The sequence below is a fragment of the Grus americana genome, chromosome 4 (assembly GCF_028858705.1).
Source record: "Grus americana isolate bGruAme1 chromosome 4, bGruAme1.mat, whole genome shotgun sequence".
NCBI lineage: Eukaryota > Metazoa > Chordata > Aves > Gruiformes > Gruidae > Grus > Grus americana.
The window spans coordinates 82,261,918-82,289,300 of NC_072855.1; the positions used below are offsets into that span (position 1 = coordinate 82,261,918).

General features: G+C 45.9%; 1 protein-coding gene across 3 annotated transcripts in view; it reads left to right on the forward strand.

Annotated features, from left to right (window-relative positions):
- The window catches only part of BMP2K (BMP2 inducible kinase), a 56,382-nt gene extending 32,594 nt beyond the window's left edge, over positions 1-23,788 (forward strand). Inside the window, exons 12-17 of one of the 3 annotated variants that reach the window (XR_008576925.1) lie at positions 536-631; positions 1,379-1,566; positions 2,666-2,823; positions 8,670-8,783; positions 18,228-20,947; positions 22,952-23,788. Coding sequence is in view for 2 of the 3 variants with exons in the window: in XM_054824451.1 (XP_054680426.1) it covers positions 536-631; positions 1,379-1,566; positions 2,666-2,823; positions 8,670-8,783; positions 18,228-19,660 (1,989 nt within the window). In the remaining variant the exon portion in view is untranslated. Of the gene's footprint in view, positions 1-535; positions 632-1,378; positions 1,567-2,665; positions 2,824-8,669; positions 8,784-18,227 lie in introns of all 3 variants that reach the window. The other 2 variants (XM_054824451.1, XM_054824452.1) reach the window with 2 other exon arrangements.
- The last annotated feature ends 3,595 nt before the right edge of the window (positions 23,789-27,383 follow it).

The window sequence follows — 27,383 nt, forward strand, 5'->3', positions numbered from 1 at the left end:
GGATACCATGTATTCTAACACGGTCCGGCTTGCATACTGTCAAGTCAACTTGCTTGAGTGGCGCAGCGTCAGTAACTCTAAACATCAGAGTAGCTAGATCAGACAAGAACTTTCAGATCCTATCCAAAACATGTATTGCTATGCTTTTTTTTTTTTTCCTTTCTCCCTGTTGGGACATGTTATTCTTGAAAGCATACCTGAACTAGTTTCCAAAAGGGCTCAGCACTGGTGACAGTTGAAAAAGTTGGAATGTTAATTGGTGTGCTTTAGAAAAGGCAGCGCTGAACACGCAGCCTAATTTTTTGTTACGCGGACTGGTATTAATTGGGGAAAAAAAAGGAAAAGCTTCCAAACACAGTCATTAAAATGCAGTGACAGAACTGCAAGCTGATTCATGGTTATGTGATGTCTTAGCTGAACAATGCTGTTGAGTCACAGAAGTGACACTTTAATTGATGCTTCCTCTAAATACCTGGATATTCCTTAAAGGAGGGGATCATGACTTCTTAAAGCTATTTTCTTTTTTTAATTATAGTATCAACAAGCAATGCACCAGCATATGGTCCAACAGCAGCTGTTGATGCAGTCTGTGTACCAGCAGCAACCTGCCCAATCTCAGTATCCCGCTATGGTACGTCAAGAGTGGAACGTAGATGGTACAATCTTAGACTATATGCTGTCTTTGTAAGTCTGTTGTGAAGATGCAGTATGAAAAGTTTGTGGGTAGTTGTAACGAGCTGTAGATGTGCAAAACAGTGTGAAGTTCATAATCTAAACTGATATTCACTTCAAGGGGGTGGGGAACTAATCAAGAGTTGCTTGCCAAAGCTTATCCGGAGTTGTATTTCTGTATGAATCGGGATATATCCTAAACGTCGTGAAGTAGGTATATATTAATTTGAAACGTGCTTGGTGTTTAAGGTTTCCAGTAGTGACCACAGTAACAAATGTATGTTATACTACGAAGTGATAGGAGATGTGGTGGCATCAGACGGCTGCTTTAAAAGCAAGAAAGCTAACTGGCAAAATTTGTTTTTCCCAAGTCAGGAGAAATTGTCATGCAATTTTGATGGCTAATATTTAAGAACAGGGTATGACAAAAACTAACTTTGTAGTGCTGCAGTAGCATATAGTCAGGTTGCAGTACTTAAAGGTAAGTGGTAATCTGCTGGAAGAGAAACATGGTGTCGCTGGCTTGTTAGGGCGGGTGCTTGTCACCCATATAACGGACAGGTCTGACTTGTGCTGAAGCTACCGAGCTTTTCTGGAGCGTGATGGTGGTTAGTGCCTTTGGCCGCGAGACCGGTATGGTTACTCAGCAGGAGAGAGTCGCGCTGGCCGGCGTGAATTTTAGTAACACGATCGTTATCTTGCTTAGGTGCAGCAATATCAGCAGGCTTTCCTACAGCAGCAGATGCTTGCGCAGCAGCAGCAGCGGTCGCAACAGGCGCGGTCTCCTGAATATATCACTTCTCCACAAGACTTCTCACCAGCCTTAATCTCCTACCCTGGGTCACTTGCAGCGCATGCTGGAACAGTGGCGGATTCTCCCTACCCTGCAAGCAGGCAAGTCTTCTGACGCAGATGTACCCAAGGGTTACTTGCTCTTCAGATTGCTAATAGTGATCAGCCCTGCTGAATCCTTTCCTCAGAAATTATTTGCTTCAATAGTAAGGTATTAGTGAAAGCAGATGCATAGTTGCTGTTCAGTGGTAAAGGGTATTTTTGGAAGGAGGATGGGACACTTGTGAAGAGGAGCTTGGTGCAGTTTGTTAAAGAACCTGTGTTCACCTTGCTCATGAGCTTATTCTGGGAACTGACTGCTAAGCACTTTGCTTAGGATGGTCAGTAGCCTATTTTGAATGAGGTTATGGATGTGTGAAAGTCATCTCAAATGCTCATTTAATGAAAGGCTTTAGAGTTGACATTTATTTATTGATTTGCTAGGGCATCTAACTCTTGTGTCTATTGATCAGTGGTCTGACCTCAGTATGTTATACAATGGAGCATGCCTTCTCAGCGATACGGTCCCTTTGCAGGGGCCTGTGGACTTAGCCTTGCTTAATCAAGTAAAATAATGACTTTCCCATTAATTCCTGTGAAAAACAGTGTGTGGAATAAAAAACCCTTCCTCTTCTGATTTCAAAAATGAAAAGAAAAAGAAAATCCAGATTTGTCCAGTTTTGCTAATATTATGGACGAGGTTATGTATTTATCTCACTAACTTGCGCTAACTTGCTGATACCTGCTCTTCTAGTCGGCTTCAGACAAATAGAGAAGCGGTAGGTGTAACTTACTAAAAGTATACTTGTTGGTGAGGAACACAAGGCAGTCTCCTATGGCAGTATAGAAATGACTGCAAATGAAATGCAGTTTTTGCCCTTGTACGTCACCTTGATGAAGGATTCTGCGCTTTGACTAGAATTGATAAATTAAAAAACAGAAGTCCAGGGATTGCATACAGAAATGATGCAATCAAACCATGTGTTTCAGGTGATCTGTTTGCCCTTAAACTAGCTTTCAGACGGTTTTGGGCTAAGCTGTTAATGCATGGGTGTTGTTGTATGTAGTCTTCTGGTGTAATGAAGGCTGTCATAGGTTTTCATGCTGATGAACAATCCTGTAACGTTTCTCTTATATTGGCTTCCATGAACTCACTCTGCAGGTCAGGTATTCCTGATAGTGAAGCGATTGCCAGTTACCCAAAGCAGAGCATCAACAACCCACCTGATATGTCAGGCTGGAACCCGTTTGGAGAGGACAATTTTTCCAAGTTGACGGAGGAGGAGCTGCTGGACAGAGAATTTGACCTGCTAAGATCAAGTAAGGGACGCATGAAGGCTTATTTTGCTTCACAGTAGATAAGGGCTCTGTAGTCGCTCAGCGGTTCCAACACCCGTCTCGTCAAAGGGCCGTGCGGTCTGTGTACGGCAAATTCTTTCTGAGCGTTTGAGGGCAGAGTTGGGCCTGTCTTCTTTCTTTCCTTTCCCTTTTTGAAAACGTGTGCAATAGGAACTCGCTGTCCAAGATGGGCAGTTACTGGCTCACATACTGCAGAAATAGTAATACCTTAGCTCTTAAATACCGCTTGTGTCACCTTGATTGTCAAAGAAGCTCTGAACAGCAGAGCGATGTTGTCAGATAGGAAGAAAAGTTTGGCTGCTTGCTTTAATTCCTTCCAGCTTTTTTTCTTGCACACCAGAGCAGAAGATAGCGTGGGTCTGATATGTCCTTTGAAAATGCCTGAAAGGAAACTGATCTATTACATTATGTTAATGTTTTGTAATGTCCTTTTCAATGAGTGGCTACATGTAAGGGCTGCTTTATTGTTCTGATATGGCAATAGTTGAATAAACTTTTTCCTCCTGAAGTCAGCTATCTCAATGGTTTTTACTTGGAATTACTTACTTTTCTGAATTGCTTAACACGTGCTCATTAGATGCTCTTCCTAAAACTGGTTTTGTCGAGGTCAGATTTATTAGTGAGGCTTCTAAGATGTGACAATGTCAAAAACCAAATGGTATGTACTTGGCTGACTGTCAGCAAGTTCCTGGCAAATAAAAGTGCAGTCAAGTTGAATTAGAACTAATGGGAAAAAACCCTACACCTTCAATTGAGTGTCTCCTTGGATTTCTGTGTTGTTCAATGGCAGCATTACCTGTTAATCCTTAAGAGAAGTGACTGTTTTGTTGGGGTGATTTTTTTTTTGTGACATTTTAGTTGATTGTTTTCACTTGTATCCTGTGTTGCTCAAATAAGACTCCTATTTTTGAGACGTGGATATAGCTTGCACAGGTTTGACAGTGAAATGACTTACTGCTAGCTGGGGGAAATTGATCATGTACCATCTGAAAAATAAGCCTTCTTTCTGAATCCAAGTTTAGAATTGAAATTATTTAGTACTGGAATTGAATATCTTCAGGCACACTGCTTCCAAATGAAACCTTAGAAGTCTTTTGAAAAAATACACTGTTAAATCTGGAGAAGGCTAGCTTGAACCAAAAGGTCAGCACAAGGTTGCCCATTGCCAGAATCTTTAACTGACTGTTAGACTGCTGACTCCAATTATTCTAAGTGGTATGAGGTTGATGTGGTCAAGTCACACATGTAAGTACAGAAGAAGATATTAACCAAGGACGTGTTTGAAGTGGCTTTATAAAGAAGCTGGAAAATGCTCTATAAAAAATACGCTTGCCTGGAATAGCTCAATAGGCTGGTTAGAGTAAGCTGGGGAAATACCAAATCAGGGGATCTTTTAGGTTGGAAAAGACCCTTAAGATCATTGAGTCCAACTGTTAACTGAGCACCGCCAACTCCACCACTAGACTGTGTCCTGAAGTGCCTTAAATAGCTCAACCGCTGCCCTGGGCAGCCTGTTCCAGGGCTTGGCAACCCTTCTGGTGGAAATGCAGAATTGCAAGCAAATGGTTCCACTTAGTCAAGGATAGAGTAACTTGGAGCTAAATCCTGCTAACTGCTGACTCTAAATCTCCAGCAGAAAGAGCAGGTAACTGCTCCTATAATTCCATTATCCAGTTTTTGTACTACAGGTATGAAAAAAGTCTGAAGCTTTTCAAGACGCCATTTGCTTAGGCATGATGTGATGAAAAACTTCATATGCTTTATCAGAAAAGTGGACATGACAGCATAGATTAGCTTAGTAATAGTCACCTGAATACAGAAAATGTGAAATAAAAATACCTCTCTGGCTTGACCCCAGAGCACACTAGATGGCAGGCTTGTTTATAGGGGGTGTGAGGGGCAGTTAGCTCTTTCCTTAGGCCTTTTGGCTGGATTTCCGCTAGAAGCGCATTGGAGGGGGGCGTTCTGGTTTTAATCTCAGCGTGTGTGTGTTTGTGTGTATGTCAAAGACGTCAAACGCCTTCTAACTTTGGGTTTTTTTGGATATTAAAGACGTGCCAAAGATCATGTGAAAATACCTTGCAGTGTTAATGCCTTCACCGCAGTCAAAGCAGCAATATTGAATTTTGTCTACTGGTACTTTCTCAGACTTAGGTGGATTAATGAGAAAATGGGAGATGCATTGTTCAATTAAGGCTTACACCTATAAAACGGTCATAATTCCTGGAATTGCCTCAGATCATCTTAAGAATCGAGGCTTAAATACCTTTAGATGCGAGTTACCTCTTAGGAAGTGATTTTTTTTTTTTGCTCCGTTATTCACTTTACTGTGAATCATGTTGCCATCTAGAGGAAGGAGAACTGAAGATACAGCTTGGTTCAATTGTTAAACTTTCTGTTACTAAACCCGGTTGCTGTCATGTGCTGTATTACTTGGAGTATTCTGAAAGTTTGTCTTATTGCAATGTTACGTGGTGCTCAGTAGCATTGAGAACATTAATCCTTTCTTCCTGCATCCAAAAGCCTGGTTTGTGCTGTTGAGCTGATGTTTTATACGTAAATGAAAAATATTTTCAATTGCATCAAATCTTTTTTTAAGCTTTTGTGTTTATGATGGTAATAGATGAGTGATTAAAAATACACAGCCCTTGTTAGAGGATGAAGACAGAATTGGTCAGGCTAACATTACTGTTCAGTTGCATGCATTTAGTAGCTTAATGTCATAGTGTCTGTAGTGATGGGTATTGCTGTGATGATTAATCACCCTGCCTTTAAAAAGGAGCTAACTCCTAGAACAGCATACCTTGCTTACACTTTGTGACAGTTTTCGTAGTAAAATGATGACAGCTGCTGTAAAACGTAGTGTGCAGTTGAATGAGGATTTCTGAACTGAGCACCTCTGTGGAGGACTTAGATACAGAGGTTACAGGTGGAGTTCCTGCTGTACGCTGCTGTTGCCCTGCTGCTGCTGTCGTGGGTGTTAATGATGGGCCTGCAGCATATGATGCCGAGATTCTGACGACTTTGTGAAGAAACGGATGTCTTGCAAAGAGCTCCTTAGTAATTAGTAATTACTTAGTAATCTGTGCAGAATTGGGAGCCAAGAAAATGAGTCCGCTCTCTCGCTGGGAAAAAACACCAGCGCAGCCTGCACAGTGAATCGCACAAAGTTTCTTCTTAGGCCCAGAGTTATCTTGGTACTTGAACAGACGCCTGTGGGCACAACGGCTGCAAAGCCCTGTGCCCGTCGCCTTTGCGGTGCTTGCCCTGTGAAGGAACAACTTAGGCCATCTGCGCAGGAAAGAGCTGCGGTCCTTAGCAGGCTTTCTTTGTGCGCGAGTGCTTCTCGTGCTTCAGAAAGTCCCAAGAGAGCTGTCTGCTGAGCAATCTTAGCCTGTGATTTTAACGGAAACAGCTGGGTTCCTTGTGCGTGCTTTTCGATACCTGCGCTTGTCTGTGGAAGGGTCCGCCGTGCCACGTGGCGCGCGAGGGTGTCTCTGGCACCAGTCCGGGATGCCTTTGCGTGATTATTCCCTCGGCGGAGAAAAAAACTTGGGCCTTTACTGGAAGGAAGTTGCCTGTGAAGCACCATCATAGGAAATGCTGACAGTCCCACTGAATCTACTCGTGCTCAGGTGGAGCTGGGGAAACCATTGCTGTCTCTTCTCTCTCAAAAGCTGTCTGACAAAGAGAAGTGCATCTTGTTAGGAGGTGGACAAATGACACTTGTGCCTCAACAGAGTGGAAAAAAGGCTCGTCCTTTTCTGATAGCCTTAGATTTGATGAATTGGCATATGTTAAACATGATTTTCCAGGGAAATGTATCCCAGTACGTATATGCCTAGGTGCCATGGAGGACTTGAAACCTTCTATTTACTCACTTGACCTAATTTTTTTTTTTCATGCTTAGCCTTTTAATCCATTTTGGTTTTGCTGTCCCTAGCCCTGCTGCTCAAGTTGGGAGATGAGATCATCATCTGGGAGCTTGAACTTGCATAGTCCTGCCCGCCAGCATTTGCAGGGCTTCTCCAAAGGGCAGCTCGAGTTGTTGCACCCTTAAAAGTTACTGTAGAGTTCGATTGCCTGCAAACAGTACAGCAATCCACTGGATTGTCTGTGAAGGCAAGGCACTGGGAATAGTAGAACAGAAGCATCCCTAGCTCAGTCAGCATTTGTAAAGATGGGAGTTGAAGGTCATGTATTTCTGGTTAGACAAAACACAAACAAACTCAACAAAGCAAAACACCCCTTCAAAACAAACAAACGAAAAACTCAACTCAATTCTCCCCCAAACCTAAACTCAAACTCTTCTTCCCGGAGGAGAGGAAGCAACGTGGGTATGACTGTTCAGAATTGGGAGTAAGAACTGCTGAGCATCCCATCCAACAGCAGTAGTTTGTCTTGAAGGCTCAAAGCCGATGGCATGAAACGCAGCTGCCAGTTCTTTGTGCATCTCGGCTAGTATTCTCTTCTGCGTGGCTGTGTCCCCGTAGGATCACTTCGTTTGGGTCGGTTAGTCTCTGCCTGAGAGCTTGAGGTGAGAGCAAGTACTTAGTCTCCTGCACTGGGAGCCCCCAGTTGGAATTATATTTTAAGTGGGGGTTGCCAGTAATAGAACAACTCCCACTCGTATTGCTTTGGAGAGTCTAACGGTACGTAAGAGTGAGATGATTCACATTACGGACACTTTCATGTGAACAGAACACTTGTCTCTGAAAACCGGCATGTAATTTCAAAACTCTTGGGCTTTGTAGCCAGGGTTAATGTGTGTCTGTCTGAAGCAGATGAGCTTGCTGTCTGGTCCCTGGTGGTTGTCTTGGTAAAGTCTCCCGATTGCTGTATTGAAGGTCTGAACGGAAACCGTGCAGGGAGCTTGATAGGTAATTAGGGCACAGTCCAGCTGCATCGCTGCAGTGGCAAATTGTCGAGAAGGTTGTGCTGCAAATTGTTGGGAAGAGCAGCTGCTTGCTGTAAACAAGGGGGAAAGCAAAACTCTGTGTCTTGTGCATAGAGGATGTAGGGTGTGAGCTGAAGGTGGGACACCTTGACACAGGGGTGGTGTTAGGTGGCTGATGGGCCATGCTGGACCCGCCTGGGATCCGCTGTGGTGGTTGGGCTGGATGCTCTGCATCTCCAGTTGGCAGCAATGTTAGAATGAGAGCTCAGACAGAAAAACTTGCATGTACAGCGCCAGATGTGTTGCTTTTATGACAGTGTGAAAAACCTTTTGTGTGGCTATTGAAAAAAGAGTTGCAATAAATGAGTCTAAGGGTTGAAGAACATGTGAAACAGACACTATGTTGCTCTACATGATATGACACTTATATTTTTTTAATTACTAACAGATGTTACCTGTACAATAAAAAGTAGTCCCAGCTATTTTGCTGTGACTGTCAACTTCTCGCATTTTGTGGCAAAGGCTGGCCAAAACGCGGACAAAATGGATTACTTTGTGGTTTAGATAAGTATAGCGATTCTGACGGCAAAACCTCAGGAGCGTGGAGGACTAGCAGTTTCTATTACAGAGTGCACAGGTGGTATATAACATGTAAGAGATCCGCATTTCTGGAATTCCATGACCAAATAGGTGGCGCTCTTGGTGGGACGGGGGAATAACAATAGGTTGGTGCAGGTGAATTTTCCTGAGTGTTAAGTATGAATTGAAGATGTAGGATATCTTGAAAGGATGACTTCCCCCCCGGTTGAGAGGTTATTCACCCCGTACAGTAGATGGCTTTGTTTAGGCATAAGACTTGCCATTTTTATTTTACTTTATTTTTTGTTCTGTTTCATTTTGTTTTTTACAGACAGGCTGGTGGACAGGAGAGCATCTTCAGATAAGAATGTGGAGCCACTTTCTGCTCCACAGAAAAATCCTACCGAGGATCCCTTCGGTTCTGTTCCTTTCATTTCTCACGCAGGCAAGTTACATCTGTAACATCACTACCTCTTATATGTACGTCGTATACATATATATAAATATATATATGTATGTATCTGTTGAAGTATGTACATCGAGTTAAATGACCAAAGAATGATAAAGGTGTTGGATGTTTCATAACAGTAGGCAGGTTGAAGAGATATATTTACAACAGTGATTACCTCCAATTAAAAAACACTTCTGCATCCAATTCCCGGTACTTGTGCAGCGTATGGACTATGTAGTCTTCGCCGTGCAAATACATTGGGCCAGTGCAGCGCCAAACATTTGTGCAGAACTAGAAGCGCTTCTGCTAAAGGCAAATTACTTGCTAAGACCAAATTTTGCTGCTTTCCTGTAGTCTGCTTCCAACTCAGGTTGTTTCTTCAGTTCGGTTCTCCAGCCAAGTTAAGAATACGAAGACTGTAAGCTCCTGCTGCATTTAATGCATAGTTTTGGTGCAAATTGAATCAAAACCAACAACGTATCTGATGTTCTGTGTACGTTGCGGGGTGGTGGTGGTGGGAATGTTCGTTATTGCGTTTCAGTTTACCTTCGGCTATTTTTTCCTGGGATGGAAGTTAACATAACCCTGTGTGTGAAACTGCATCATCCTGCAACTTAATTGTCAGTTTGAACATGTGCTTGATCAGCACTTTAATACTTTATTTGGTAGCCGTGGCAAAGTAAAGCCTATGTGACAGTTTAAAAAGAGCTTCAATTAGTTATGGAGCCACTTAGACGCCTAAGTTATGTTCAGAGTGCTGGTGTGACAAAGTGCCTTAACATGACTTCTAAAACTATTCTTCCAGAATTCAAAAGCTCAGGTAACACGCCTTAAAATAAATCGCTTGGGCTCAACCTAAGTTAGCATCTGTGTTTCCTTTCGCTTTCATCTTGCCTTCCTGACGATCGCTGGCTAGGGCTGCTTAATGCTCACAAGCGCTCTCGTGTTTATACGTGGTTATATGTTCTGACTACGGAATTCTGACTTCTTCCATTATGATGAAATAAAATGATGTTATCAATACAGACTATTTAAAATAAATAAATAAAAAAATCCTCTCTTGAAAAGTAACAGTTGCTATTGAAGATGTGTTCTACCGTATTAACCACCTTTGAGTTGGAACTGTGGTCTTTTGCTCCTGTTTTTTTCTCTGACGCAGATCTTGGGTTGATAAACGTTGTTGTACATGGCCCGTAGCTCAGTAGAGTCACCCAGAGTATTTCTTCTGTTTCGGAGGCTTAAGGGCTCCCTGCTGAAAGGAACACTTGATTAAACACTTAGCGAATATCTATAACGTGATGTGAGATAACAGCAAGAGGCTGAAGATCACGTATCATCTTTTGACTTAACAGCTTAACATAAGGGGCTGGTAGTCCAGCAAAATAAGTGTTATCAGGTACCTTTACATGTGTCCGGGAAGGTGATGCAAGGCAGGTGCAAAGGTTGGAACTGGAAACCTTTTATCGGGGCAGGAAAGGAGCATGGGGTGCTGCGAGTTGTGAGCCCTTGGGATTTTGCTATGGAGCTGAGAGCATGTTGCAGGCGGCTGCTGCTGCTGCGAGGATCCCGGGAAGCAGAACCTGGAACATGATGGACTAAGGCTGCTTGTCTGTCACAGCTGTTGTTCTTATTCCTCTCAGGTGGGAATGGAGGGCCAGCAACGTGGTGTATGTCACTTGACATGCTACGCGGAGGGCAAATAGCTCTGCGTGATGAACTAAGGTGTTACTCGGGGCTTCTTATTGTAGTTGATGGGAGAACAGTGTAGGAGCACTTAGCATTACTCGCCCTTGCTGTGTATCCTATTAAAAGTTTTCTCACAGGTCCTACAGGTTAACTAGCCGTACACATTATTTTAAGGCTATCTGTTTGTGGAAAAATAGTAATGACTTAGAACTCGAGATGGCTGGCGAAGAAAACTGGCTTGGGAAAGAATTCCAGTGCTCAATTTGATAAAACCAAAACTAACATTGCCAGCTTTTTCATAAAAAGACAGGAGAAATCAGAGTTAGAGTAGTCAGTAATGGGGCATTTAGGACAGGCACCTAACAAGTGGAAAACAGATTCGGATTCTTGAATGCCTGAAGTGCTGGATGGTGCCGGTGGAATAACTGGCTCCTGTGCTCAGCTTTTTGGAATGGAAGCTTTAGATTCCAGTGTGTGTTGACCAGCTTGTGTTCTAACTCCCTTGGTTAACAGCAAGCTGAATGTTTCAGAAGCAACATGCGTTTTCTGCTATCTTCGCATCGTAAGAAGGAAATGTCACGAATGTAGTACGGTTGGCTGTTGAGTTGTGCTCTGTGGCCTTTGGCTTTGTTTACCCTAATTCTTTTTGGGATTAAACTGGGGCTAGATTGCTTTTTGCTTCCCTCAGCCTAATACTGGAATTCAGAGAAGTAATAAAGGATTTGAGGTAATGCTCACAATGATGCGGATGGACTGTGTGATAAGTGGAGACGTCGCGAAACCGTGACGGGAATTTTGTCAGGTGCTGACCTGAAGCTGTCGGCGAGGCATTGTGCCTCTGGAGAATCTCCATGAGCTGACTTCTGGCCTGTCTCACTGGGAAGAGGTACTAGTACAGGTCCTCTATTTAACTCATCTACTGAATCTTGATAAAGCTCATCTTCTCTACCGTAGACGCGGTGCTTCCTGATGGAGGCACTGCTCTTAGTTGTACGTGCCTAGGTCACCCCTTCCTGGTCACCGCATGCGTGTTCATTGCGTGGAGACTTTGGGACAAAAGCAAGTTCTGTTCTGCAGCATCTTCCGTTTGACTTGAGACTTGCTGCACTCGAAGACTTGGTAGTGTCTTGACAGGATTACTATAGGTGTCTGTCCTGCAGTAATAGCAGTCTTGTGGCATGGTGTGTAACTCGCTAGTGCCTGCCGTGGATCTGGCTGAGAACCGGGTAGGAGTACAAGGGACGTGGGCTGGAGGCTTTACGCTACATGTCCCTGCTGCAAGAGCTGATGTGTAGCATTCCCTGGGTAGCAGCAGAAAAGGGCGTTCTTCTGGCCTGAGGAAGTGCGGGTGACCGCTGTGCATTTGGGTACTTCTTTTGTGTACTGCTGCCGACATGGCTTCGAACCACTGCAAATTTTGGTACTGCGGCTTGGGAGCCCGTGGACCACTGTGCAGTTTGGAGCTTGAAATGAAACATAGCTCACTGCACCTTAGCAAGAAATTACAGACCTGAGAAGAGGAGCAACAAGAAGAGTTGAGCCAACTTCCTCTACAACACGAAACCAGCTCATGCGATCAGTTCACATTTCTTCGGCCTTTGATATTCTCAAATTCGTTGCTGAAAGATGCCCAGAGCCACAACTGGCTATGGCTATTGTACGCTGTTCTAATTTAGGTCACTTGACAGTTGAAATCAGTTCACTTCAATATTTGTACTTGCTGAATGTACTGCCTATGTTATTCTGTAACCTTTCCTTGGCCAAGGTTTCAGTTATTGCTGAATGCGGGTGTATCGAGATCATCTTCAGCCCTCAGCATTTTGGGATAATACTTCCGGAGTACCCTGAACTTATTCACTTATCATAAGAATAAACGAGATGTGTGGGCTGTGCCAGTGGTGTGCTTTTTGTCTCCAATGTGATGCAGTGTTTTGGTTTTTTTTTTTTCATATCTTAGAGCCATCATGGTCACCTCTAACCTTTTTTCTTTTTTTAAACTTGTAGAGTAATGATGTGAAAGAGTATCTAATCAATGGCTGGTAGGCAGAAGTGTTTTGTTCTTTCTTTTTTTTTTTTTTTTTTCCTTAACAATAAAGGTGGTAAGCACTTGAAATCCCTATTACAATATTCAGCAGCTGCTGCTCTGGCTGTTATCAAAGAAATAGTGCAGGTTTAGTTGCAGCATGCCCGTAATCCTTGGGCCTGACATGTGGCAAATTGTTCTGAAATGATGGTGGCAGTATGCTACCAATTCAAAGAAGGCTTAAAGCCCTTATGCACTGCTCTTTGGCCACCCCCGCCATCCCCTAAAATGACGAACCAGCAGCAGGCATGTAATTACTGCTCTTGTTAGAGGGAATTCATCCTCTTATAATCGGATGTCTCGAAAAAGAACATCAGAACAGAAAATTTCCTGAAGATTGGGATCTTCTTATATGATTAAAGATGTTCCACCTGGCTTGCATTTGAGGGAAGAACAATTGTCTTGTATGAGATGCAAACCTGATTAGAAGTGTAGTAATCTGAACAGTACATTACAAACAGATGTTACTCAACATTTTGCAGCTTTTTTTATAAACACGGATGTGGACAGTCTCTGCAGCGGTTGAGGCTGAGAAGATTGCATGAAATCAAGGTGACAGAACACTTCATTTCTGAAACCTATTTGGCCAGAGCATTAAATTGTCATTAACAGAGGAATCTTCCCTCTTGGGACAGCATTTCTATTTGTGGTGCTCTTTCTCTATTTCATTAGTTTACCAACTTGTTTAAGAGTGAAAGAGAGGGAACTGTAGTGTAGAAAAACAAACCAAGATTTTCCTGTTGTGTTTACAACTGCTAGCTCAGTGGAGGATGTGTTTGTGTCTTCGGTGTCCGACACCTGCAGTTCTCTCCCTGTTAGTGGGACTAAACCAAAGATGTGGCAGCAGAGCAGGTGCGCGCAGAGACAGCTTCTTCCACAAAGCTTGCCTGTGGTGGACTACACCGTGCTTAAGACTGGAATCTTAGACTAACGTCAGCTTGGAGCAGAAAGCTCTGTTTGTTTACACCGCCTCGACACAAAGTGAAGAAGCAAGTGAGATACTTGCTGTTTCCTGAGAAATACAAATGTGGGAGCAGTGAGGTCACCACTCTGGAAATACTTCAGAAATAAAAGTGCTTTCTTCAAAGCCATGGAGCAGGAGCCGTTGCAGCTCCCGGGCTCATCGGGCATGTGCCACTTGCTTTCCTGATGAAGTTGTACACGTGGGGTCATGCACGCTGGTTCTGAAGCCTTGGTAATACGGAGCTGTTAATGTAGCCTGTGAGTTTCTAGTCCCGGCAAAATTGATAGTATTTTTGGTCATTTTGGGGGTGTGCAACGTACGGGACCATACATTTCCTGCTGGGGTAAAGAAGTAAAATTCATAACTCTGGCAAGGAGACGGTGCGTAAGGAGGAATGTCAGGGCTACAGCGCTGGCAACGCAGGAAATGCCCTGCTCGGAAATCATTTGTTGGGAAATGAGGGGGTTGAAGCAGTTAATTGTCTGGCGCTGCGATGATGTTGCAGTTGGAAAAATAAGTATGCTCGCAATATCTTTCAGCGGCCTCAGAACAGAGATTTGTCACGAAATGTTTTCTCACGTGCGGGGACAGGCATTTACCGATACGGAGGGTCAAGGTTTCCTTTCCCGGGTGCTGTGTCGTTGTCACCGTGGCTCAAACAGGGCGACGTGTGCGGTGTGCGATGCCCGAGCCCTTTGCCCTCAGAACAAAGGCTGCCAAGCCAACTAGTGCCAAGACAGGTGGCTGCGGGGGAAGAATTGTGGGAATGAACAAGTACTTCGCTTCCTCAGTACTGTCGCTAGCTCTTCGGGCGCCTTCCACATCAATAAGTAAGGTGCTCAGCATTTCCTGGAAGAGGGGCTCAGAGCTCCAGGTGAGCGAACGAAGCGTGCGTAGCCTCATACGTAGCGTGCAGGCGGTCTCCGTGTTTACTAGAGAACGTAAATCTCCAGTGAGTGCGATGGCTTGGTGGATTGTTCCTGATTTCATCCCAGTTCTGCGAGAGGTGGTACTTGTTAGACTTGAGAAAGGAAATCTAGCATGCTGATACAGATTCCTTAAAAACCAGATTGTCGGGATGACTGATTCCCAAAATCATTTGCTGTGTGTTGCCAGCAAGAGTGACAGTTATAGGTGGGTCTACTACGAGATGTGGGAATGGCTCGTGTGCCGCTACTAATAGGTTGAGCACGGTTCGGGAAACGGCCTTAAGTGTTTGGACGTGTAGTGCCGAGTCCTGCTTGATGCATGTTCTGTCCAGAGATCCGCTTCTGAGGGCTAAACATCCCGTCCCTTGAATTACTCCTTCAGCGAGGCAGCAGCCGGCGGGAGAGGCCGGGGTTTGTCTCGTCGGTGTCCTTTGCGCTTTGTTTTCCAGCAGCAATTAACAAATCCTATTTAAACCTGCTGGTAAGTCAGGTCGGTGAGACATGCTGTGGTTCAGTTCTTGCCTTGAGAAAAAAAATTACAAATTACTTTCCGCATACGGAAATTATGCGTAAAGGTATAAAAGTTCCTCGGGAGCACAAACTCGTGGATATTGACATACGTCAAAACATTTGGGGTTTTTGTTGTGTAAGTAACGTCTAACCTAGAAATACGTCCTTTTTCTTCCCCTTTTAAATCTAATTGCATTTATGTTAACATTAGCGTTTCAGTAAATATTGGAAACGGCAGGATTTGGAAGATGGGGGGTTATGCAGTGCAATGTGAAGGCTGTACCTTTGGGAAATCTAAAGTCAGCAGCCAAATAATCCAGATTGTAATTTCGTGGGTAAAGCAAATATGTAGTATTTAAAATTACAGTAGATAAGAAGCAATCTGACACCAGAAGCAAAGAGGAAACTGCTCAAAGCCCTAATCACCCGATGTTTTTAGGCATTCCGGTTGTCTTGGTTTTAAATCCATACATAAAATACATTGCAGCAGAATTTTTATCGTTATTTAAAGTGTAATTGCAAAAGAGCAAAATGGCTACGGGATGAAGGAATCGACTATTAATTCCCTTTAAAAAAGCAAGAAACTGTTCTTGTAAAACTCAGTGTTCGGATCTAAAGCGGAGCATAGAAAGAAAAACATCGGACTTGGCCTGCAAGTTGCATGCTCGTTTCATTGTGAAGGAAGAAAGAACCTTAGAAATTATTTTGTATAAGAAGAGGAGAGCCACGGGCTGGGTTCTGGCTGTTTTACAGAGCACTGACTGAAGCACACATCCATCCCCAGCTTTTTCAATCCCGTGAACACACTGAGCCGATGAAATGTCAGCGATGGTTTAACAAAGCCGTGAACGTAGGGTGTTTGGTTAGGTGAGAGGGGCAGCGGTCTAGCGCAGAGCCTGTTAACGACCGCTTTAATGCCAACCAGCCCCGTCCCCAGCGCTGTGTCAGCCGCTGGAGGTGTAAGAACCTGGTACCCGTATCTCCCAGGTGCGAAGCGGGGTCCGTGGATGTTCCTAGGCGGTCAAAGGGAACTCGGTGTGGCCCTGAGGCAAGCACCCGCTGGCTGTCAGTCCGAGTCCTCGCTGGCAGGCACGGCGACGCGGTTGGCTTTGCCGTAGTTCTGGTCCCCGTCTGCAGGTTGGTACCCACGTAACATTCAGCCTGCAGCGGCTGTGATCGTAGCCTCGCTTCTAAGTATGCTCGCACATTTTCGGTAGTTGCTCTGTGCCTGCAAAGAGGTGAAATACCGTTGCTGTTAGTAGCGCTACGTGTTCGATTAAACATCCTTAAAGCAGCGTGGCTGCCGTGTGATCTGTGTCCTAGAGAAAAGGACATCTCAACTCCAAGTGCGCTTTCCCCAGCCAACACCAAGTGTTTCGCTTTTCCTCCTGCTCGTTCTCTTCAAATAGAAGCGTGACAGTCAGTTACACTCCTGAAAACATCTCTGGGCAGTAGCAGGGAGATGCTTGTTGTGCCTAAGTCTGCTGGGCGCCGTTCCGTACCAAAGCAGTGGCGCTGGGCAGGTTTGCTGGTCTGCGGGCTCTTGCCATCTGCTTTGTTTACTGACGCAAAGTTTTTACTGCTCCCGGTATCTCTGAGCCAACCACCCCACGAAAGAGCCATTAGTGAACTGTTCTCTTGGCTCTAGCTGTCGGATAGTCAATAGCGGGGATGGAGGTGTTGGAGTAAAATGAATGGATAAACGTCCTTCCCCTAGAGAAACTGAGCCAACAGATTCGACTTGGAAACCAAGGAGAAAACACTTCTCGCAAGGCAATAACTTGCTTTGCCCGAATTGCTACAGTAGAAATGAGAAGGGGCTGAATGTGGAGCTTCAGGGTCACTAGAGAAGACGACATTCTCTAAGCATAGGTTTGACCAGCAAGTATTGCTTAAAAACAAAACCAACACCCCACCCCTGCGCCCCAAACTGCAAGCTCCGCCGTGTTGCTGTCGCAGCGTGTGCTTCGTGGGGAAGGCCCTGATGGAGAGAGGCTGTTTCTGCTGAACCCAGGGGCAGCACGGCGGGGCGGGGGGGAACCTTTTCAAATGCCTGAATGGCAGTGACCGTCACCGTTAATTCTCAGGGGCGTTTATGAGTCAGAATTAGGGGTTTGGTCCTCACGGGGCGGGGGGAAGGGAGGGAGGCTTTCAACCCAAGAGACATGTTGGAAAACATCCTTGTCCCTGCTTCTCTCTTGCCATGGAGTTACGTGAGCCCTTTACCTTGCGATCTCCCCGCAGGGACTGTCTGTCGTCTTGCCCGTTTCCCTTTGTATGCCTCTGAACGCGCTACTGAGGCAAAACCCCCACACGCCGCGTCTCCGTGGTGGCTGGTGCAGGCTCCAAGTCCCACCTCTTCAGCTCCTGTTAGGAGTTGGTGCCCTCCAGGCAGGCCAGAGATGGTGTCCTCACGTAATCTTCCCTGCAGCTTGGACAGGAACGAACTTCTCTCTTGCCCAGGCCCCGATTTTCTTAGACCTTAGAGGAACCTGATTGTCTCGGAGATTTTGCGTAGAATTGTCTCATGCTGTCAAAGCTTGGGAGAGCAAAGACCGGGGACTGACATGGTGTCGTTCACTCGTTTCCCTTTTGGAACTATGTTGAATACGTCGGTAGTGCCACGCCAGGGTAGAAACCTTAGCACGGCGGGTGAGCCTTGGAGAGCCCTAAGGGATGTGTTTGTCAACGAGGTGCATTTGCCAGGGCAGCCGAGCCCTCCGAGGGCTGTCGTCGTTCCAAAACGGTACCCGAGATCTGAAGTGAATTACCTGAAATTGCTAAATACTTTTCTTTTGCCTGTGCTGTTTTAGTGACTAGAGCAATAAGCTTGTCAGAGCAGACTAGCAAAGCAGCAGCAGCAGCACTTCAAGAAATAGGTGTTCTGCTTTAAAAAGACAAATGAGGAAACCTAAACACAAAACTTAGAAGCACGCTGGCTCCTGTTTCCCTGGCGAGGGGCGGCTGCGTGATGAGTGCGTTTGAAAATCTGGCTCTGGAGATCACCTGCATCCGTTGGTCCCTGCTCCGTGCCCCCAAAATACTAGTATTGTGTTTCTAAACTTCTTGTGCTTAAGGAGCAAAGCTGTAAGGTCTGGCCGTTAATCAATTTTACGAGTGCTGTTGGACATACTTGTTTTGATTTTAGCTCATTTCCCTCAGTAAATACAGAATATGTTTGCATCGCCTCTTGGTATGTGTGGAGTAAGTGTTGACTTTAAGAGTGTGTTTCAAGTTTTGTTTTGCATTTTTCTTCGGACCTGCAGGTTCCCCTGGAAAACAAGTGGATAACCTAGCCAGCAGTCAAGGAAATAACTTAGGGACCCCGGCCAAGGCTGGAAAACTGAGCCATGCTTTTAGAGATCCCCGGCCAGGGAGGAAGACTGCAGAGGGACAAGTGACAAAAGGTGGCGATGAGTCGGAGAGCGATTTTGAATCTGATCCTCCTTCTCCCAAGAGCAGTGAGGAAGAAGAAGAACAGGAGGATGAAGAAGTCTTGCAAGGCGACAATGGAGACTTCAATGATGACAATGATACAGAACCGGAGAATTTAGGCCACCGACCTCTCCTCATGGACTCTGAGGAAGAGGAGGAGGAAGAGAAACAAAGTTCCGACTCCGATTCCGATCGTACCAAGCAAAAATCTGCGGAAGGGCTCCTGAGCGGTAGGTTCGGAGACGGTGTGGGCAGCGGCGAAATCAAAGAACCCGGTTCGATGCATACGTCCTTGTCTGAGGTGCCGAGTACTGCGCTCAAGGTGGACCCTGGCCAAGAATTTGACGTGTTTGGGGCCGTGCCCTTTTTTACTCTGCAGCCTCAGGCAAGAGAGAAGGTGGACAAAGATCTCTCTTCTCCGATGGCTTTTCCCGGCCTGAACCAAGAGCAGGATGACTTTGATGTTTTCACAAAAGCCCCCTTCAGCAAAAAGGTGTCTCAGCAAGACGGCCCGGTGACGGGAACGGAGCCTCTGCTCTCCCCCACCTCGCCACGGAGCGTCGATATTTTTGGCTGCACCCCGTTTCAGCCTTCCCTTCTCCCCAAGACCGGTGGGAGTAAAGAGGACCTGTTTGGGCTGGTTCCTTTTGAAGAGATCACAGGGAGTCAGCAGCAGCAGCAGCAGAAGGTGAAGCAGCAGCGTAACCTGCAGAAGCTCTCTTCCCGCCAAAGGCGCATGAAGCAGGACGTCTCAAAGAGCAACGGCAAGCGCCACCACGGCACCCCGACCTCCACGAAGAAGGTGTTGAAACCGAGCTACCGCACCCCCGAGAGAGCCCGCAGGCACAAGAAAGCCGGCCGCAGGGACTCGCAGAGCAGCAACGAGTTCCTGACCATCTCGGACTCCAAAGAGAACATAAGCGTTGCGCTGACTGACAGCAAAGATCGAACCAACCCTCTGCAGGCAGATGAGAGTCTGCTGGATCCTTTTGGAGCCAAACCCTTCCACCCACCGGACTTGATGCGGCACCCCCAGCATCAAGGGTTTGGTGACAGCCGCGGGGATCACGGCACGGTGGTAGTGGCTGGTAGACCCAGGCAGAGCTCCTTGCACGGAGCCGTTCACGGTGGCGACGGGCTGAAAACGGATGACTTTGGTGCGGTACCGTTCACGGAACTGGTCGTGCAGAGCGCGCAGAGCCAGCAGCAGCAGGCGCTAGAGTTAGATCCCTTTGGAGCAGCTCCGTTTCCTTCCAAACAGTAAAAGCTTCCAATGGGTTCCCCCCCTCCACCTCTCCGAGTTACTTCATAGAGGTTTTAATCAGTGCAGTAATTTATCTGGTTGAATTGCCAGGGACCTGGGGCGTACGGCTTGTTCAAGTTCAAGAAGGCATGGCCAGATTGCACGATGAAATTAAGAATGATGACAAATTTTTATTGGTTTGTGGGGTTTTTTTGAGAAAAAATAGTAAAAAACAAACAAGGAGCATCATTTTATTATGCTCCCAGAGTGAAAAGAGAAATCGGATACGAATCATTGTCTATCACAGACTTTAGGCTCGGAACATACTGTCGTTTTGTGCTTTTGCGTTGCCTTTTCAGTCCTCTGTGACGTGCTGAGATGGAGGGAGGGGGACGGGCAGAGAACGCATGACAAACTTTTTGCATCCGTACAGGGAGGCTGATGGAACTGTGCTGGTTCTCCACGTCTCGGTTCTTAGACCTAAGAACCGAAATGTACGACTAATATCCCGATGGATCTGCTGGAAATAGTCACATCTTTGCTTCCTAGGTGAAAACTACCTTTATTAATCATGAAAATAAAGCAGCTAAGTCTTCGAGGGGCTGGGGCCCAGAATTCCAGAGCACAGCTGTGGCTTGGGACCTGGTAGACATCTATGCAGCGGCAGAGATGAAAGGCAGATTATTTTTTTGTGTGCCTAAATGTTCGTGGTTTTTTGGGTTTTGGTTTTTTGTTTTTTTTTTCTACAGTAAGTGCCATTAATGTAAAAAAGCAAACTGGAAGTTTAGAGTTAAAACTAAAGATATAGAGAATATAATGGTTTGCGAGACGAGAAGCCTGAACGTGGGGGAGTAAACCGGCAGGGATGCAGCCAGTGTTTGCAGCACTTTGAAGACTACTCAGTACGCTGGGATGAGAGGCTGGTTTACACGAGGAAATCGTTCGGCACGTATGGAGTATCCCAGATGACTTGTATAGTTGACTGTGAGATGTAACCATCAGATCTGATTACAAAGTGGGCTTTGTGTCTGAGAAATACCTTTTCTTTTCCTCTTGGATTTTTATTGCAAAGAAAACGTGTATTCTTTCAAACCTGTTGTTTTTTAAAACAATAGTAATTTTATGAAATGACTGTAACCTAATGTTCTTTTAAGTTCTGATGAAGCTATTATTGTACTTAAGTGTATTTTATAAGAAAGTTTTGCTAAATGCACTGAGCTTTGAAGAGACTTCTCTGAACGTGGATTTGTTTCAGAGCAGAAGCAGTAAGCAGCAGGTAGCTCGCAGAAGCTGATGGCTACTGTACCGGTAAGCTGCATTTCACACCACGAAGCCTTACGGGCAGGACTCTCTCCTGCCGCGCGGTACCTCTGAGACGTTAGGTGCGCGAGACGTGGCCCGAAGCTTGGGAGCGCGGTGCCAGCAGGTGACTGGAAGGTGACGTGAACAGGCTCGTCGAGGACGCGATTTTGTTACCGTGTTGTACGAGCAGCGCGCGTAGGTGGAACGGCTTCTCCGCTGCCTCGCGGCGTGCGCCAAGCCACGTACGCCGTTTGCAGAGCGCGTATGACTCGGGACGCTCCAATTTGCCTTTTTTCTACGGCAAACCGGCTCGTCTCAACTTTATATCCTGCTCTGCTGAGAGCTTGTGAGTAGATAATTGGATGTTCGTATATGGAGGACATAAGCGTTCCTGGTTGTGTGTGTGTGTGTTCCTTGTCCCTCCCCCTTCGCTGAAGGTAAAATGAAGTATTTTGGGTTGCGCTCCCCCCCCCCCCCCCCAACTTCTCCTGCTGGTTATACAGTTGTCCCAAGATCTGAGGGCAGGGGGTGGATCCTTTACAGTATTTGTTGAAAAGACCGCGTTAAAAACAAGTCACTTGACTGCTTCGAGGGTTGGTTTGATGAAACGTTCCCTCGGATCTATGTGAGATTGCTTCCTCTAGTCCTAGAATCTGACAGTAGCTCATACGTATCTGCATACCTTCGTTACCTTTATCGTCCTCGTTTTCATTATTCTCACAAGGTGAACGCGAGATCCTACAGCTGTGCTTTGTTCAGTACGCCTTTTTTGGGCTTAGAAGTTAAGCTCTTAAGAGGTTATGAGTAGAAATGTTTCAACTCTGTTTGCACAGGAGTTTCTTAGGCTTTATAACTACTGTTCTCACCTGGGGTTTTGTGCCAAAGGCGGTGAGAAACGCACGCCAAGTTTTGTAGCATTTCGGATACTCAGGTTAACTGTCTTTTTTTGTCTATTTTTGTGGTGTTGGTTTTTTTTTTTCCCTCTGCACGTGCTTACGAGCTGCCTTCCTGCCGTTTCCTTCTGAACTGTCACTTACTTGCCTAAGGAGCTGTTGGAACAGGACGGTATCACAGATGGGGCAGGTGGGCAGAAACAAAACGAGAATAAAACAAGAGGCAACTGACCCTCGGTCTGAAACGTGGCTGGCCCTCGCTGAAGCCACGCAGCCGCTGCTTTCCCCGGTGGAAAGGCAACTGCAGGGCTTGCTCGGCCCTCTGGTGCCGGGGGAGGAAAGGGTTAACGATGGGCTGGGGCTTAGCTCCTCGCTCTGTGGGACACAGAGGGAAAAGGCCGTGCGTTTAGGCTGGGCCTAAACATCAGGTAGATTAAGAACAGAAGGAAACGCGTTTGGTTTTTGCCTGCTGACCCCGAGACTTCAGGCTGAGGAGCGCTACAGGTTTTCCTTGTGTGGCAGGTCGGTTTGGTTTTTGGCAGAGGGTCCGTAAGTGGTTATATTACAGCACAGGAAAGCGGAAGTGAGATCGCACGCAGAAACTAAGAGACGAGATAAAAGCAGCCTGTAAACCCAAATTACTCTAAAACTGGCGTAATGCTTCTGGCTGCATATGAGTTATGACTGACGATATTTGCTTTCTAATGGCCTTAATAAACCTTGTTCTCAGTATTCTAGTTATGAAACAGGTTTTAGCATAAATGTAACTTTTTTGTTTCTAAAGTTAAAATTATTTCTTGTGCCTGAAAAGAGATTAGTATGCCTCGCTAAGTTGACTTTGCGTGGTATGTATTGTTTATACACAACTAAACCCGAGTTTGGGTTGAATTTCGGCTAAGATGCGCTATTCAACAGGGACGAAACGTGGTACTGTCTGGGAACGTGATGTCCTTTTGCCTTTATTTGGTGTGTGTGCATGCTCGTGCGTGCGCTTGCCACGGAGCGTACCGTGGCCTCACGTGAAGTACGGGAAAGACCTTGCTGCGCTAGACACGTACCGTACTGTCTGGGAAGACCGTAATGGCAAGGTAAGGAACTGACGCTTCCCTTCCAACAGGAAATACCGATTGATCTTCACAGCTCGTCTTTCAGTGTGTTGAGTGACTGAACCACAGGCCTTTTAGCATCAGCTGCTCGACAGAGAGATTCTGCCAAAAGGTACTACCGAGCCTTTAACGGCCGCGGTCACTGACGACAGAGACGGTAGTCGTGTTTCTCTGCAGACTCTCAGACGGCCTCGAGACGCGCGCAGTCGCTCGGGCTGACTTCCCCGGTGCGGGACCCGTGAATGCCAGCTTTGGAGGGCACGACTTGTAATCCTTCTGGGCGTCCCAGTTAGTAAAACCAAGTACTGTGAAAATAAGTTGATATATTTGCTACTGTGAGAATAAGAGTTTATCTGGAGTTTTTTATACTATATTGTGTATTTTTATATATGAAAAGTATATATAAAATATACACACGCTCGCACACATCACGTATCTCTTGGAGTTGCTGCGTTTTTAGTAACGCAGCAGCCACGCTCGCTTTCGTGTGACTCGGGGGAGTGACTGTGAGCGAAAGCTGCGAAAGGAAAAAAAGCGCAAAGGGTGGCTGCTGCGTTACTTTCCTATAGTGCTTATTTTGAAAGGAAAATCAAGGAAACTGTATAGCTACATTTGTGACTAAGGCATCACCTAATACTAAAGAGCATAAAAACTATTTTTAAATTGCTGGCATTCAGCTTTTAAGTGCACTTTCCTGAACTACACTTCCATTTCTTGTTAGACTTCAAAGTTTCTAAAGCTTTTTTTGTGTACCACTAAACAGAGAACTTTAACTTTTTTGTGAAACTGATGTACGTCATAAAATATTTGCAGTTGTTAAATAAACAAACGTGGTAACAGCGACTCTGCAGGTCTCCTTAAGCGGTGCGTTATTAAGTATTCCCATTTAGGCTTTCATTTACTCCCTGTAAGCAGTGCTGTTTCTGCTGATGGCTGTTTGTGGCTGTAGGCTCCTGTCACTCTTTAAAATGTTTTAAAAGACTTGGAGTTGCTGCCTAATTGTCTTTTGTTGTCCAACTTGTTAAAAACCTGTTGATCGTGTACTGTTTTTAATTGCGTAGGTTCGGTACTGCCCTTAAAAGCCTAGGAACACTTCTGAAAGGATGCGTTCCCATTCCTAGGTGGTAACCGAAGCTTGGTCCCTTTTCTATAGCCACAATGTTACGTGCAGTTCCCAGCGCGATCTCTGTGGACCGAGTTCTGCACCTAATCTTTGAGACGTAATTTTAATGTGATTTGACCCCCTTCTACCAATTGTTTACCAGAGCAGGTTTTTGGATGCTGCTGGTACTGATTTTTCTCTTGGGTAAGCTGAAGTAAGAAAGAAAACGGTCAGGAAAAGATGGAGCAGCAGCGGGACCCAGTTACTAAACAGTAGCTCGTGTCCTGGCTGTGCGGTCTTCCACCTATTGCCTGTTCCAGTCTAATGTTGTTAGAAGCAAATCCACAAGGAAACGCAGTTTAACTGGAGGCTTCACCTTAAACAGAAACGAACAGCTGTGGCTGTTAATTTTTTTGTTTTGTTTTTGCAGCATAACTGCTAGCCCTGCATTTCTCATCGCTGGTTTTTGCATGCAGTTGAACTGCTTCTGTTAGGGCAAAAGCAGGTTTACAAAGTTCGGTGGGAAAGAGTTGAAGCAGAGTCAGGATGAACCTTTCCTCCTTTTCCTTACAACACAGCAACGGCAACGGCCAGAGCTCTTAAGACAGAACGACACCTTGCTGGGAAACTGTCTAGGTATGAAGGCGGTAGGTGGCAAAGCTGCGTTCATCAGCTCCTCCAAAAACCCCTATGGTACGCGAGGTCCCGCTCGTAGAACATACCGCACGCGGTTCTGGAGTAGTGCTGCGCCAACACCTGCCCTATCGGTCCCCGCTCTGCCGTGATCATTCGAGGCGATCTCCCTGTATATTAAAAACCCGCGGGAGGTGACAGGAGTTGCGTAGTTGAGCAATTCACATCTGTCATTTGACTCTGTCAGATGCAAGAATGGTGTTACTCTAGGGAAACATCCAAGGAAATGAAATTTATTTACAGGTTCCGTATGTACATAAAAGACCATCATGCAGCTTGAAAAATTTTATCAGGGTAATAAAAATGTACAGCTTTGCAGTCAGTTTCCTTATCCAGTGAAAACTACAGTAGTTAGAGTTTACATTAAAAAAAATTACATTGGCAACCTGTAAAGTCAGTATGCTTTCAATAGACAAACACACATTTTTTAAATATTATTGATCACATAACACTGGAAACAAGCGTTTGTACTTGCACGGCCCTTGTCAGGCTGTGGTAGTAGTAATTAGTGCACTTGAAAATTGCTTGGCTGTCAAGTTGTGGGGCGGGGGGGATCATCAGTGAAAGGCTCAAAGGTCTGGGCGTTGAATCTTAAATGCAAAGTCAGTTCTTGCCACCGCCTGTTTCTGGAGTTGCAAAAAGCCCCAAAACACACCGGCTGAACTTGACAGTTACCTTTCCTCTCCAGCATGCAGCAGAGAAGTCAGTGTCCTGCCTTCTCCATCCCCACGAGCATTCAGGTGCCTGACGCTACCTTTCCATCACTATTCCACAGCGGCTTGGCACACCCTGACGAGCGGCTGAGGGAGCCCGGGGGGAGAGGCAGCTTTGGGGGTCTGAGAGCAGCCTGCCTGCCCCAAGGAGGGCGCAGCAAAAAGCCAGCCTCGCCCCGTCTGAGTAAGCTAAAACCCTAAATCCCATCACGGGACAACCCTTCCCGTGAGGAAAGAGGCAATCGCGTAGTGCTGACAAGGCCGACCGTTCTGTAAGGGCTTCTCGTGTGTTGTGCAGCTTTTGGCACCGTTGCCTCAGGCGTTCCTAGCCCGCTGCCGGGCAGTGCCGTCTCGTCCTTGGCCTCAGGTCTAAGACACCCGGCTCCAAACCTTACCGGGCCCCTGTCTGCACGCATCAAGCTGGCTGCTGTCAGACGATCGCAAAAGGTGAGAGAAGAGGCTGGGACGCCGCCGAAGGCCGTGCTGCAGGTAACGAGGGGAGTTGTTCGCGGTCAGCTCGGACAGTTTATAATCCCAGAACAGAATGTTTCTGCCTGTCGTCAAAGCAGAACCAGTTAGGCTTCCTCCCGCTTTCCAATGCGAGCAACGCCGATGCAGCCGTGTCCCTCACTGGCTCTGGTCCCAAACTTTCACTCCTTGGGATTCAGCCGTAACAGCATCTTGAGGCAAGCGGAGTAATCCCCAATCGGCTAACGCTGACTGATGCTTGACCCCGCGAAGCAGCAGCATTCGCTACCGCTGCTCGACTGAACTGTAAACGTGAGCACAGCTGCTCTACAGAAGCAACAAAAAAAATGTTGATTCTAACCCAAAATCCAAATAATTCCAATCCTGTTTGAAAAACTGGCACCCCTTGAGCTTAATTGTGCTGAGCTGCAGCTATCCACTACCCTGCGTATTTCACGTCTCCCCAGCGTTGAGGTTATAAGGGATGGTTTCCCAAGGCTGGGAAACCCGATGGTGATAAGTCGTTTTTCAGTAACAAAGTCTGCAAGTACAATATAATACATCACACAGTAAAGGCCAAAGTTCAGGGACTTCAATCCACAGCAGGTTCACCACCCGGGGGGGGTGTGTGTGTGTGTTATTTCATCCTGTTAAACAAAAGGAACTGAGAAAAAAAATTTACCAACTCTACTGATTGCAAGATACTAACGTGAACGCACAGGCTGAGTGCTACTCCTGAAATATTTTAGACCATTAACTGCAAGTGACTGGAGGGATCTAGAGAAGTTTTTTGAAGTAATGGCACTGCGCCTAAGGGGGGAGGCAATTTTTAAGATCTGAAAGGAAGATGTAGCTATGGTGGATGAGATGTGATCATATCTTCCAGAAAAAGGAAAAGAGCTTGTCCAGAGAAGTACAAGAGTCCACTGAATTCAATTTTACACGTTACCATTCCGACGCTGGAGCGTAAGCATGCCGTTCAGACAAAGACTCCGAAGGATGCAACGCACCATACTGCTGTGATTTAGATCCAAGACAGGGTCCCACAGTTAGCGTGGTTTTATAAGCACGCAGCCAGGAGCGGTTTCTTAATTACGCACTTGAACAAAACCTGAAAACCTGGTATATGGGCCTGTTAGCTCAGCAAGGGTAATTACTTGTGGTGTTCGTGTTTACCGAGCAAAACAAATACTGGTGCGATCCAAATGCTGAGCTTTGCAGCCCACCTTTCCGTTGTCCCGCTCCAGGAAGACGTCTTTCGTACTTGACTGCAGACAGGAGATGCAGCTCACGTCTCAGGCACTGCTGTTGGTTTTTTCAAAACTCATCATAATACACCATCCCAGCAAGCGGGTAACAGTCCAGAAGTCAGAAGAGGAACTGCTTCAGTGCTTAAGTTCATAGCTCAACTCGTTAGGTAAGGTCCAGACCCTCAGAGTCTGAAATTCAATCACAGCGCCTCTGAAA